Genomic DNA, 14,946 nt, shown 5'->3' on the forward strand with positions numbered 1-14,946 from the left:
CAAAAAAAAAAAAAAGAAAAGAAATAAACTTCTACCAAACTCCTCTTAATGCTGACATTTTGGACTCTTCCTGTGAATCAGAACAAATGTCCTTAATGGCATTTAGAATAGTGAATCCTTTCCAGAAGGTTTTCAATTTTCTTTTCCCAGATCCATCAGAAATATCATTCTGTTTTAGCAGCTATAGCTTTTAAAAGGGTTTTGTTTTTTTTTTTTTTTTTTTTTTTGAGATGGAGTCTCACTCTGTTGCTCAGGCTGGAGTGCATTGGCACAGTCTTGACTCACTGCTACTTCTGCCTCCTGGATTCAAGCAATTCTCCTTCCTTAGCCTCCCGAGTAGTAGGGACTACAGGCATGCACCACTGTGCCTGGCAAATTATTGTATTTTTAGTAGAGACAGGGTTTCATGTTGGCCAGGCTGGTCTTGAACTCTTGACCTCAGGCGATCTTCCCACCTCAGCCTCTGAAATTGCTCAGTGCAACTGTTATTATTTCTTAAGACTTAAAAGTCAAAATTACTTTTTGATCTGTGTGCTGCAGGATGAATGTTGTGTTAGCAGGTGTGAAAACAACATTAAAATCCTTGTACAGCTCCATCAGAGTTCTTGAGTGACCAGGTGCATTGTCAATGAGCAGTAATCTTTTGAAAGGAATCATTTTGTTTTTTTGAGCAGGTCTCAACAGTGGGCTTAAAATATTCAGTAATCCGTGCTGTCAACACATGTACTGTCATCAAGGATTTGTTGTTCTATTTATAGAGCATGGTAGAGTAGATTTAGCATAGATCTTAAGAGCTGTAGGACTTTTGGAATGGCACATCAGCATTGGCTTGAAGTTAAAGTCACTAGCAGCATTAGCCTCTACCAAGAGAGTCAGCCTGTCTTTTGAAGCTTTGAAGTCAGGCATTTATTTCTCTCCAGCTATGAAAGTCCTAAATGGCATTATTTTTCCAATATAAGGCTATTTTGTCTACATTGAAAATTTGTTGTTTAGCCACCTTCATTGTGATCTTAGCTAGATCTTCTGGATAACTTGCCGCAGCTTCCAAATCAGCACTTGCTACTTCACCTTGCAATTCTGTTGTAGAGATGGTTTATTTTGGAAAATCTCGTAAACCAACATCTGCTAGCTGCTGCAGCTCCCTCACCTCTCTGAGCCTTCGTTAAGGCCTTGCTGGATTAGGCTTTGGCTTAAGGGAATGTTGTGCCTAGTTTAATCTTCTATCCAGACCACTGAAACATTCTTCAAATCAGCAACAAGGCTGTTTCACTTTCCTCTTATTTGTGTGTTCACGTTTAAGTTCCTTTAAGCACTGTTGCTCTGAATTCACAACTTGACTGTTTGGCTCAAGAGGCCTAGCTTTTGGCTTGTTTTGACTTTTGACATGCCTTCCTCACTAAGCTTAGTTATTTCTAGCTTTTGATTCAGAGTGAGAGACGTGAGTCTTTTTTTCGTTTCAACATTTAGAGGCCATTTTAGGGTTAGTGATTTGCCCAATTTGAATCTTGTTGTGTCTCAGGGAATAGGGAGGCAGAGGAGAGGGAGAGAGATGGGGGAATGATCAGTGAATGGAGCATTCGGAACACATGTGTATTAAGTTCTTTTTCTTCTGCAGGTGCAGTTTCTGTGGCAGCTCCCCAATGACAATAGAAATGTCAAAGATCACATATCACTGTAACAGATAAAATAATAGTGAAAACATTAGATATATTGTGAGACTTACCAAAATGTGACAGAGGGACATGAAGTGAGCACATGCTGTTGGAAAAATGGCACTGATAGAATTGCTTGATGCAGGGTTGCCACAGATGGCAAAAAAATACACGATTATCTGCAAAATGCAATAAGAAGTTTGCTTGTAATTGGATACTAAGTTGTAATAGCAAATTGTGAAAGTGGCATGTGAATGACAGAAGTTTGGGAGGTATCACCTTACTTATTTTTGTACTTTTAGGATATTGACTATGTCCCTTCTCGCCCCTTGTTTTGTGGCTTGCTGTTTATCTGTATGGATTACTGTATGATTCTGTAATAAAGCAGTGCCGTCGGCCGGGCGCGGTGGCTCAAGCCTGTAATCCCAGCACTTTGGGAGGCCGAGATGGGCGGATCACGAGGTCAGGAGATCGAGACCATCCTGGCTAACACTGTGAAACCCTGTCTCTGCTAAAAAATAAAAAAAAAAAAAAAAAAAACTAGCCGGGCGAGGTGGCAGGCGCCTGTAGTCCCAGCTACTTGGGAGGCTGAGGCAGGAGAATGGAGTAAACCCGGGAGGTGGAGCTTGCAGTGAGCTGAGATCCGGCCACTGCACTCCAGCCCGAGCGACAGAGCGAGACTCCGCCTCAAAATAAATAAATAAATAAATAAATAAATAAATAAATAAATAAAGCAGTGCCATTAGGATTTCTGAAGTGCGTATTACATTTTCTGCATGGCAGTTGTCCTTGAGATTGCTGTCTTTCAGTTAGTGTCTCCTTCAAGCATTTACTCTCTTTTCACAAGTATTGGTATGCCTTGATTGCTGTCTTCAGGTAATTTAAAAAGACATTTCCAAAGGAAGTCAGATGGCCAAGATTATTTAATTAGTAGCTTTAATTTTAGTGCTTTGGTGAAATCTCCCCACCCTATCCCCCCGGTCTTCAGGTATTTTAACATTTTCAAGTTTATGATTTTGTCTCAGATTTCTGGAAATCTGTGATGTGTGGTCACTATTCTGAAAAATGCACAAGAATAATACAAGGCCTTTACTTTTAACTCAGTTTTGTAGTTAAACTATAGAATATTTTATGTATAAAATATCTTAAATAGTTGACTTTCTATCAGATCAATGAAAAAGTGAAATGATCGTGGGACCTAGAACCTTGAGATTATGTAACTTGCATAAATATAGCTAAATTAGATAAAGGTGTATATTTTACTAACTATAAGTTCTAAGTGCTTGAGTTGAAGTTCCTATCTCATGAATAACTTTAGCAGCCTTGGAATGCAGTTATATAGGCTTTGATGTGCAAAGTTTTTTAGAACTTGCTTAGGTTATTTGAGATCATTTCTCTCTCCTTAGTTGCCTATTATAATAAACCAGCTGGGTCTTTTTTTTTTTTTTTTTTTTAATCAGGAGTTATGCCATTGAATTCTCTGGTTCATTATCTAGATAGAATTGAGATTTTGCTCTCAGATGTAAAACCTATCTTTAAAGCTATTTTATAGCAAGTGGGCAGCATTGTTGTCACCTTAAAGATAGGTTAATTTTTATAAAAGCATATGGTTTTTACAGATGAGCGTGTAACTTATAATAACTATGCATAGCCAACTCATGGTCACTTGTTTACAGTTTAGTGAAAGCATTCTCTAGATCAGGGTTTGTAATCTGGAGTCCCTGAAATTATATACACAATTTATGTGTCTCGGTAATGTGCATTTTTCCCAGGGCAAAGGGGTCGTAGATTTCTTTAGATTCATAAGAGAATCTATAATCATCTTCCCTCCCACCCCAACAAAGTTAAGGGTTGTAATTATGTTTAGGAAACTACACTCATTAAATTTTCAAAAATTCTGTTAGCATCATTGATCTTGTTTAAACTTGTTAAATGTGAATTATACTAAAATTACACAATTTTTAAGTATTTTAACTCTTAGAAGTGGTATTATACTGAAATACTAAGTAAGAAAAAATCATTTGCTTCTTAAACTGACTTTAAGTTGCTGACTTATTTTATTAGATTGAATGTTCAACGTGGTTCCATCACACAGCGGTTGTAGAAGTCAGTTTAATGAGTGAGTTAATGTAAAGAAGTCAGTTTAATGAGTGAGTTACTGTAATCATAACTCGTATGTCCGTGTAGGTTGCAAAACCAGAATGTCTCTGATATGAGCTGTGCTTTATTTGGCAAAATCTGGGAGTATTGTATAGAGGACAGAGCAGTTTGTTTTGCTGCCATAATCACAAAGGCAGAAGGGGACAGAGATGATTATTTTGGGCAGAAGGATCCAATTAGACAATAGTGAAAGAAACAATAGCTAAAACTCTGAGATGGATGGACAGTTGTACAGGGAATCTAGGACAAATTTTTTTCAGAAACATCCGTCAATTTTGAAAAGAAAATCTTAACACTATTCCTTATTAACTTGCAACCTGTCTAGTAATGCTCTTCACTGGCCCCTGTATTTTTCTGTGGCCTTTAATTGAATAGTGTAAGTGGAGTTACAATTAAATAAGGATTAAAGATATCAAGGCACCTGTTTGCGTACATGACTAAATTGATAAATTTAAAAATATTTTCAAGTCATTGAAAACTGATGAATGTCCTTTTTGCTATTTTATAAAGGTATTTCTGCATCGCCTATCTCAGATTGGAGTTTTGTTAAATAGAAACTACATTGACTCTTAAGTTTTGAGAAGCAGAAGTATGCTTAAAATTAGATTTGACCATATGCAAGGTCTTTTACCAATTGGTCTCCAAGAATGTCTTCCTTATTATGTTATTGGTCATTTTTGAGCATGTGTGTTGGGACGGGGAGGGTGTTCTGCCTTATATTCCTTAACTATATTGTAAATTTTTCTAAGGAATTGGGAATTTATTTTAATGCCGTTTAACGTCTTCACTGGGAACTGGAATAAAACTACTCTTGACTCAGTACCTTGAGCCATTGTCAAAGTCAGGGGTTACATTTTAGGTATCTAAAAATTACTCTTTAACTTTCACATTCCCTGGGTTAGGAAGCTGCTGTTTAGGAGAAATTTTCCTAGTTCTTCTGGCAATTGGCTTAGGAGAAAATTATGATATTAGCACAGTGCAAATTATCTTACCCACAGCAATGGAGTTTTACATGTGGTGGTCATTTGTTTCTTTCAGAATATGGTGCTGTTGTTTTGTAGGGAAGCTACCATTATGATTTAAATTTATGTTTTTAAAAATACGTATTTATCATTATTAATGTATAAACATGCTCATTGAAGAAATTTTGGAAAATATATGAGAGTATAAGGGGGAAAAAATTCCCTACAGTTCTCCCTGCCTTCTTGGAAAATGTAGTGGCCTTTAAAGTTTGGTCTCGTTGAACTGGCTAAGCTTGAGAACCATGGGCCAATCAGGAATTAGTATCAAGATGCAGTAGTTAGCATTTTCTGTTAATGCAGCTTTCTTGCTCCTCCCTTTCCCTTTCTCCTGATTTCAGAGTGACTGTTTTTGATTCATGGAATCAGTATCTTCTAAGAAATGAGTTGGTTGGCTAATGGAGTTTGTCTACATGAGTGCTTATTTTTCAGATGTGGCTTTCTAATTTTGCAACTTTGTTCTTTTGATGCTAGTTTAACTGATGAAGAGTCCCGGAAAAATTGGGAAGAATTTGGAAATCCAGATGGGCCTCAAGGTGTGGTAAATGATGATTTTAAAATATTGGCGATATGATATATATTATAAAAATGTAAACCAGATTAAAGGAATAATATTATTTTCTTACTAAACTTATACTCATGTGGAGTTTAACATAGATAAATTGAGCTCTCATTAATTTTGCTTTATTTTCTTTCTGAAGACTAGTTTGAATGATATAATTTCAGTTGGTCCAGAGAGAAGAGTAATCACTATCATTTCCAATTACTAGTTGATAAAAATTTGGAGGAAAAAATCTATTTTTCTTTACTGACTTCATATTTTCTTATGTGTTCATAGTGTTTATGTAAACTCAGGACATATAAAATAATTTACATTTTCTTGAGAGAAGGAATTTGTAGTTACACAGGGTTTTGTTTTCCTTCTTGAAAATTTGAAGTTTCAGATATAAACTATATCCCTGAACTTTTGTGTAATGGGGACCTACTAATAAGATCATCTTTCTCAAAGTTTGTTTTTGTGTTGTGGGGGAGAGTTTTGGGATATATTATAGATCCCAAATATATTTAATATATTTATTAAGACTGAAAGTAGAGATTCTTCAGAAACTCATATTTTTTCTATTTCAGCCACAAGCTTTGGAATTGCCCTGCCAGCTTGGATAGTTGACCAGAAAAATTCAATTCTGGTGAGTGCATTTAAATAAGATACATTATAATGTATTAGACAAAATTTTTGTTGTGTACAATCTGTCTTGGTAATATAAGAAGAACTGTTACAGAGAAAATACTGGTGTGCTATTCATTCATTCATTCATTCATTCCTTTGAGACAGAGTCTTGCTCTATTGCCCAGGCAGGAGAGCAGTGGCGTGATTCAGCTCACTGCAACCTCCGCCTCCCGGATTCAAGTGATTCTCCTGCCTCAGCCCCCTGAGTGGCTGGGATTACAGGTGCCCACCACCATGCCTGGCTAATTTTGCACTTTTGTATAGATGGGGTTTTGCCATGCTGGCCAGGCTGGTCTCAAACTCTTAACTCATGACCTCAAGTGATTTGCCTGCCTTGGCCTCCCACCATGTTGGGATTACAAGCGTGAGCACTATGCCTAATTTTAATGTATGATAAATTAAATTGTATATATTCCATATGGTATTTCAGGAGGAGGTAGGATATCAGTCTCAATCAGTGATAGTACTGCAACCCTAAAATGGCAGGAATTATCTTACTCAGGGATACATTCCTACTTCAACTTTCTTGAAAATAATTGTTTAAAGGCTGTCTTTGAGTCAATAAAAACAAAATCCACAAAGTCTGTAATTTATTTTGAAAATGACTATTAAGTTATTTTGTGGCAGATTAAAATTGGTTACCTTGAGGGGTATACAGTTGCTGCTTAAGCTTGTTTTTCATGCTTCTGCTTAGTAGGAATAGTCAAGAAGGAATAAGTTACTACCAGATTTAGGATCAAGTAATAGGAGAAAAATCAATAGATAAAAATTGCTGGTCAACATTATGAAGTGGCTTCTTGATATTTTGCTAAAGGAACGTTTGGCCAGGGACTTCTTATCTCATTCGTTCCCAGGGCACACTACTGAGAGGTTGTGGCTATGTAAGTACCTGCCTGACTGGAAGAGAAATGTAATTTACAAAACTGTTTTACTGGTGTTATCTGTATTGTGTCAGCAAATGACAAATTAAAAGGTAATTTATTATAGTGGATATGAACATAGGCTATAGAGCTGAACTACTTGAGTTCAAATCCTGGCTGTACAATTTACTAACTGTGTCTTGGACAAGTTTTGTAACCGATGTGTACTGCAGGTTTTCTACCTACAAAAGGAAGGTTAATAATGGTACCTTACTCTTGGAGTTTGAGAATAAGGATTAAACAAGATAATACATGAGGAATCCTTTTAATAGTGGCTCCCCCATTGTAAGCCTCAAAATAAATTCATGGATGTTGTTTTAATTTACCTCATGAAGGCCGTAATTATTTTTGTCTTCAATTATAGGTTTTACTTGTGTATGGATTGGCATTTATGGTTATCCTTCCAGTGGTGGTGGTAAGTTGTAGCTTTTTAAGTTAACGTTTATTTGGAAAGGAGATTGACATGTTTTGGAGTCTCCCTATAACATTTTAAATGTATGTTAGAATATTGATCCTTGAATTTAAGAATCTTGCTGGGTGAGATAGCTCACACCTGTGATCTCAACACTGAAGTTGAGGTGGGAGGATCGCTTGAGCCTAGGTGTTTGAGGTTGCAGTGAGCCATGACCCCACCACTGTACTCCAGCCTGGGCCACAGAGTGAGACCCCAACTTAAAAAGAAATTATATAACTATACTATTAAAGGTCTTCTAAAGGTGACATTACTTGAGCATGATAATGTGTATATCCTCCCAATTCAAAAGTTACCCACAACTGAGCAAGCATGGTGGCTTACTCCTGTAATCCCAGCGTATTGGGAAGCCAAGGCGAGCAGATCAGTTTAGGGCAGGAGTTTGAGGCCAACATGGTGAAACCCTGTCTCTACTAAAAATACAAAATTAGTCGGACATGCTGGTTGGAACCCAGGAGGCAGAGGTAGCGGTGAGCGAAGATTGTGCTGCTACACTGCAGCCTGGGCGACAGAATGAGACTCTGTCTCAAAGAAAAAAACAAAAATCACGAAAGTTACAATTGAGTTAACACAGATACGTATATACATATGTATACATATACATATGTGTGTATGTATATATGTATAACATACATACATATGTGTATCTATGTATATATATTTTAAATACAGGGAAAACTGTCCGTTATAATTTTATTTTTGTTAGTTATTTGTTTTTAAGACAAGGTCTTGCTGTAGTAAGGTGCTGCAAACATGGTTCTCCGCAGCCTCTACCTCCTGGGTTCAAGCAAATCCTCCCATCTCAGCCTCCCAAGTAGCTAAGACCACAAGTGTGTACCGCCATGCCCCGCTAATTTTTTGATTTTTTTTGTAGAGATGGGATCTTGTCATGTTGCCCAGGCTGGTCTTAAACTCCTGGACTCAAATGATTATCCTGCCTCGGCCTCCCAAAGTACTAGGCTTACAGGTGTGAACCACCATGCCTGGCTGACACAGATACGTTTAAAGTTTAAAATGAAAGTCTTCCTGCACTACCACCCTCAACTTTGTTTATTTAGGAATCATTGCTAAGTTTGGTGTTTTCTCTTTGAAATCTTTTTCTATGCATTCATCTACACACATTCATTTAAAAATTAACCTTTAATGAGATTTTACTGTATGTATGCATTATTCTGTTTTTTTTGCTTAATATATTGAGGATGCAACATATAGAACAGCCTCATTTTTTAAAGCAGCTGTATAATACTATAATATGGAGATACCATTTGATTTTTACCATTTATTACTTTTGTTACTTGTGGCCTTTCTGATCCTGGAGTTCCTTTTAGTCACACAGTGAACCTAATAATTAAGTTGTTTGTTTTGCCTTCTTCAAATGATTGTTGCAAGAATCCAATCATATTAAGTAATATGAATGAAAGTTTCATGTCACTTACAAAATTACGCCTACATTTGTTTATCAAGTATTTATTGAAGACATGCTATGTGTCAAGAACCAGCTTGGTGCTTATAGCAGTGGGTAGTTTTATCCGTTTTTGGTCTTTAAGGAATTTCTATCCAAAATGGTAAATGTTTTAATTATGTATGTGCAGTGACTTAGGTTAGTGTTTAGGCTTCAGACAATATAAATATTTGCTAAAGAAGTCACTTGAAATAGCAACAAAGAGGTGCTTATTGTAAGACTCAGGTATTTTTGTTGTTTTATGAATATTTAGAAGATTTGACCATAAACATATCCTGCATCAAACTTAACATTTATCAGGATTTTGTTTTGCTTTTTTTTTTTTGAGACGAGTCTCCCTCTGTCACCTAGGATGGAGTGCAGTAGTGTGATCATGGCTACTGCAGCCCTGACCTCCTGGGCTCTAGCAATCTTCCCACCTCAGCTTCCTGAGCAGCTGGGACTAGAGGCATGTGCCACCATGCCCGGCTAATGTTTGCATTTTTCTTTTTCTTTTGTAGAGACAGGGTCTCACTCTGTTGCCCAGGCTAGTCTCAAATTCCTGGGCTCAAGCAGTCCTCTCACCTCAGCCTCCCAAAGTGCTGGGATTACAGGCATGAGCCACCTCTCCCAGCCTATCATAGTTTTTATACTTTCTTTCTTAATTTTATTTGTGTTTTAGGGCTCTTGGTGGTATCGCTCAATACGCTATAGTGGAGACCAGATTCTAATACGCACAACACAGATTTATACATACTTTGTTTATAAAACCCGAAATATGGATATGAAACGTAAGTAAACTGAAGTAACTTTGCTATTAATCATATTATTTTGTGACTTTTTTATGTGGGGTTTATATATATATTCCTTAACTCTGTACTGGTGAGATTCCATTGTACAGTTTTATAAATAGTTAATTTATATAATTAAAGCTAGAGAAAAATGCCAGCACCCTTTATCACATTTATTAATTTATATTTCCATTGTTCACGTTTACTCATGTATTTCATCAGAAATTTTACCATAAGCCTTATGCGTGCAAGTTTTGTAATACTAGCTAACATTTATTATTTGTTGTATGCCAGACACTGCTAGTTGCTGTACATGTCTTGACTCATTTAATTTTTGCTCTGCTCCCATAAGTAAGTTCTGTTTTTAAATACATCTTATAGATGAGGAAACTGAGGCACAGAAAAGTAACACACTCAAGGATACACAGTAAGTGATATCCAGGATTGAACCCAGGCAGTCTGGTTCTTGAGCCTTAAACCATTATGTCATACTGTATTAACTGTAGTAAAAATAAAAAGTCTTAGGTGTGTTGAAAGAAAACTGTTAGAATATTTCATTCCCGTTTCTTATTTAAAAATTTAAGAAAAAAATTTTCACTTTCTTTGATTATATAAAGCAAACGTTGTAGTTTATCCCTGGGAGATAGAGTGTTGCCTTTCAGAATGATGGCTCTGCAAAAATCATAGATGCTTCTCCATTCCTCCTTAAAAAAAATGATAAAAGAATGTAAGTTTTAAATTGTGTTTCTGGGACCAAAATGGACTTTTCTGTATTTTGGATTTGGCAGTTTTACTAATTAGTAATGAGAGAGACTTATGATCATATATGACTGTGTGTGAACAGATCTTACATTTCTGAATGAGTTAATACTACTTTGCCTTACCGAAAATATTACCCTTCCTAAAGCTGGATTGAAATGTTAATACAGAAACTTACTCCCTTATGAAAATGTTTCATGTTTATAATTTTAAGTGTGCTTTTTACCTCAATCATTTTGATTTCTGTTTCTTTTCTGAGGGTAGTATCCTTACACAGCTTTGTCAGGAAGCATTGTTTAGCTGGTGGATTTCTTTACACATTCTAGGTTATTTTAGCTGTTTTAGGAACAATTGTTATTAAGTAAATATTTGAGGGTAGTAATAGTAATAGCCCACACAAGTACTGTGCTTGCTGTGTGTCAGGCACATATGAAGAAGCTGAGATACACAGATAAGAAGAATATTATCCTAGGTCATTTAACTAGGAAGTGACAAAATACCAAAGTCTGTGCACTTAACTTCTATACTATCCTGTCTTTTGTGAGTACATTACATGAATTTTTTTTTTCTCCGAGACAAAGTTTCTCTCATCTTCCAGGCTGGGGCACAGTGGCGCAATCTGAGCTCACCACAGCATCCGCCTCCTAGGTGCAAGTGATTTCTCCTGCCTCAGCCTCCTAAGTAGCTGGGATTACAGGCGTGCACCACTATTGCCTGGTTAAGTTTTGTATTTTTAGTAGAGATGGGGTTTCACCATGTTGGCCAGCTTGGTCTCGAACTGGCTGGTCTCGAATTCCTGACTTCGTGATTCGCCTGCCTTGGCCTCCCAAAGTGCTGGGAGGCATGTAGGCATGAGCCACCACCGGCCTGTGGGTTTTAATCATGTGTATTTCCATAAAATCCTCTCGGGTTCCATAATAAAATTTTTTGGAAAATGACAGTGCATATTAGTTTATACAAGGCCTTGAGAAGTCATGTAGTAAAGAAACTTTTAACTTGTTTACATTATTTTCAGCTTTATTTAACCATAGGGCCCCCTTTTTTCAAGTAAGTTATTAATACCACACAGAATACTAATGTTCTATAGAAAGTTTCTGTGGAACTTTCAGTGATTTTAATGCCTCTGGTTGCTTTGGTGTGCTTTATTTGATCTATACTTCTGTTCACTTGTGGTGGTTGATGCTGTGTACATTTTAAAAAGCGAGATGTTACTTTTTTTATGGAAGAAATGAATACTTGTCAGTAGAGTTCAGATAATTTTTAGCATTGTGCATGTTTAGAAAAGTGCTTCACTTTCAAGTGAATTAAGTATCTCAGGAGGGGGAATTAATAAATGAGCATATTTATTTACCTTCATATTTTGTTTTCTTAGGTCTTATCATGGTTTTGGCTGGAGCTTCTGAATTTGATCCTCAGTATAATAAAGATGCCACAAGCAGACCAACGGATAATATTCTAATACCACAGGTTAGGCTAATTTCCCAAATCCCCCGATGAGCAGTTAAATATTAAAGTGAATACTTTTTTTAAAATAAACTGTGTTTTTGAATAATTATTTTATTTATTCTAGCTAATCAGAGAAATTGGCAGCATTAATTTAAAGAAGAATGAGCCTCCACTTACCTGCCCATATAGCCTGAAGGCCAGAGTTCTTTTACTGTCTCATCTTGCTAGAATGAAAATTCCTGAGACCCTTGAAGAAGGTATTTGTGATTCTGGTATCTACAGTTTTAGTGGGATGAAAGCAGCAGATTTAATTAGACTTAATGGTGTGTATTAGTTTGTACTCCATTGCTCTAAAGAAATACCTGAGACTGGGTAATATATACACAAAAGAGGTTTAATTGACTCATTGTTCTGCAGGCTGTACAGGAAGCGTGGCTGAGCTGGGGAGGCCTCAGGGAACTTTTATTCATGGCAGAAGGCAAAGCCAGAGCAGGCACAGGCAGAGCAGACGTCTTCACATGGCCAGAGCAGGAGAAAGAGAGAGTTGGGGAAGGTGGCACACATTTTTAAACAACCAGGTCTTGTGAGAACTGGATCTTGAGAACAGCACCAAAGGGAGAACTCCGCCCCCTGATCCAGTCACCTCCCACCAGGCCCCACCTCCAGCATTGGGGATTAGCATTCAACATGAGATTTGGGTGGGGAAACAGACCCAAACCATGGCATGGTGGTGCAATGTTTTTTGTTGCTGTTCTTTTTTGGGCAAATAATTGCTCAAAGACTTTTTAAAAAAGAAGTGTATATGCTACATAATTACTTCACAAATGGTGTGAAGATCTAAGTAAGTCAGATATTTTGGCAGGTGTTAAAATTTAGTGTTTCAAGGTGAGAGAATGCTCTGTATGAGAAATGTTTAGTTAGTTGCAGATCATACAAAAGTTCCTAATGATTTTTTTTTAAACGACTCTGTAAGTTTTTGGAGGGAGCAAAATGGATTTCACAACAACCGACACCTCTCACCGCAGCATCTGCAAGCTTCCTCCAACAGTGGTTAACAATAATGTCTGTTTTATGGTTATTTAAAACTTCATAAGTACTTGAAGCCATGTATTTTGCTTAAAAGAAAAGTAGTTGATTGAGGCAACAGTGTTTGGGATGTCATTATCTCTTTTTCACCAACATTATTTGAATTACAGTTATAAAAGACAGTTATTATCTCTAGGAAATAAATGTTCTTTTTGAATGATGTCCTACCATCCCCCACCTCCTTTAAGGCAGTAATGCAATTAAATGCTTCTGAAAACAAGGCCATGTGATACTTAGTAATTGGTGATAGGACAGGATGCTTATGGTGGAATGAAGGAGCACTATTTAGGCATTATCATTGGAGTTGCTTTGAAATACTGAATTAACTAGTAATTCTGTTGCTAATGTTCTGTACAGATGCATAAGCATCTCCATTTTTACTTACCCGTAAGAAGCAGGAAACAAATCATTGTTAGGTTGAGTACCAAATCCATAGGTTAATGTGGTCTTAATAGTTAACTGTTATTAAATGCAGTATAAATGAAAGAGTCTCTCTCTTTCTCTAAGTTGCCCTCTTCTTCTCTTCTGTGTCTCATCTCTCCCCCTGTATTTAGTTGACATATTTATTTTGACATATTTAGTTGATCCGCCCACCTCGGCCTCCCAAAGTGCTGGGATTATAGGCGTCAGCCACCATGCCTTGTTGGGAGTTGGTTTATTAAGCCTAACATTATGATATTAAAAATTTGTCTTTGAAATGTCTCATCTGAGCTAGGGTTTTATGGCTGATTTTTGACATAGTGATGCTGAGGAGAAACTCTTCCATTCAATCTGTAAAATTCTGAGATCATGTGAAATATTTGTGGCATAACGTTAATATTAGTTTTGGGTCACAGTGGTAAAGATGCTTTAACTGTAAAATTAAAATGATCTGTTTCAGGTTTTTTATTCTTTTGCAGATCAGCAATTCATGCTAAAAAAGTGTCCTGCCCTACTTCAAGAAATGGTTAATGTAATCTGCCAACTGATAGTAATGGCCCGGAACCGTGAAGGTGAGAAGGAAATATAGTTAATTATGTTATACTTTTTATTGCAAGCATATACAGATTATACTTCATATTTTAGGATTTATGGATACTCAGTATAATTCTGTCTGCCAGTTCAGTGAACTTTTTCAGTTTTACTCATGGCTTTTCATATTTCTTTCCTGTATTTTCTGTTATTTAAAGTCTATATCACAGCCCACTGTGGGGTTTTTGTTGTTGTTGTTGTTGTTGTTTGAGATGGAGTCTTGCTTTGTCACCCAGGCTGGAGTGCAGTGACAAAATCTTGGCTCACTGCAACCTCTGCCTCCCGGGTTGAAGCGATTCTCCTGCTTCAGCCTACTAAGTAGCTGGGATTACAGGCGCGTGCCACCACGCCCGGCTAATTTTTGTATTTTTAGTAGAGATGGGGTTTCATCATGTTGGTCAGGCTGGTCTTAAACTCCTGACCTTGTGATCCACCCGCCTCAGCCTCCCAAAGTGCTGGGATTACAGGCGTGATAACTTAATTGTTTTATTGTTCAATTGTTTGCAAAGATTTAACATTTCCTTTTTCTTTGAATAATTTTTGAGTTAGGTCATTATTTTTTTCTAACAGTGAATTTGAAATATTTAACTGATATAATAGTGATTCATATGTTATGTAATTTTTATTAATTAATTATAGACAGCATCTACCAGGGCTGGAGTCCAGTAGGGTAATCATAGCTCACTGCAGCCTCAAACTCCTGGGCTCAAGCAGTCCTTCTACCTTAGCTCTCTGAATAGCTGGAACTACAGGCGCATACCACAGCACAGAGCTAACTTTACGTTTTGTGTAGAGGTGAGATCTCACTTTGCTGCCCAGACTGGTCTGGTTTCCAACTCCTAGCTTTAAGCAATCCTCCCACTTCAGCTTCCCAAAGCCCTAGGATTATAGTCATGAGCCACATGCCTACAGGCATCTAGCCATTTTTTTTTTTTTTTTTTTTTTTTTTTTTTTGGGAAGA

General features: G+C 36.9%; 1 protein-coding gene across 1 annotated transcript in view; it reads left to right on the forward strand.

Annotated features, from left to right (window-relative positions):
* SEC63 (SEC63 protein translocation regulator) overlaps positions 1-14,946 on the forward strand; it is an 89,467-nt gene that overhangs the window by 41,056 nt on the left and 33,465 nt on the right. The window contains exons 5-11 of the mRNA XM_017878749.1: positions 5,306-5,367; positions 5,960-6,018; positions 7,344-7,394; positions 9,575-9,683; positions 11,815-11,909; positions 12,013-12,145; positions 13,874-13,966. Coding sequence (XP_017734238.1) covers positions 5,306-5,367; positions 5,960-6,018; positions 7,344-7,394; positions 9,575-9,683; positions 11,815-11,909; positions 12,013-12,145; positions 13,874-13,966 — 602 coding nt within the window. The remainder of the gene's footprint in view (positions 1-5,305; positions 5,368-5,959; positions 6,019-7,343; positions 7,395-9,574; positions 9,684-11,814; positions 11,910-12,012; positions 12,146-13,873; positions 13,967-14,946) is intronic.

Source organism: Rhinopithecus bieti, unplaced genomic scaffold (genome assembly GCF_001698545.2).
Source record: "Rhinopithecus bieti isolate Rb0 unplaced genomic scaffold, ASM169854v2 scaffold_11508, whole genome shotgun sequence".
NCBI lineage: Eukaryota > Metazoa > Chordata > Mammalia > Primates > Cercopithecidae > Rhinopithecus > Rhinopithecus bieti.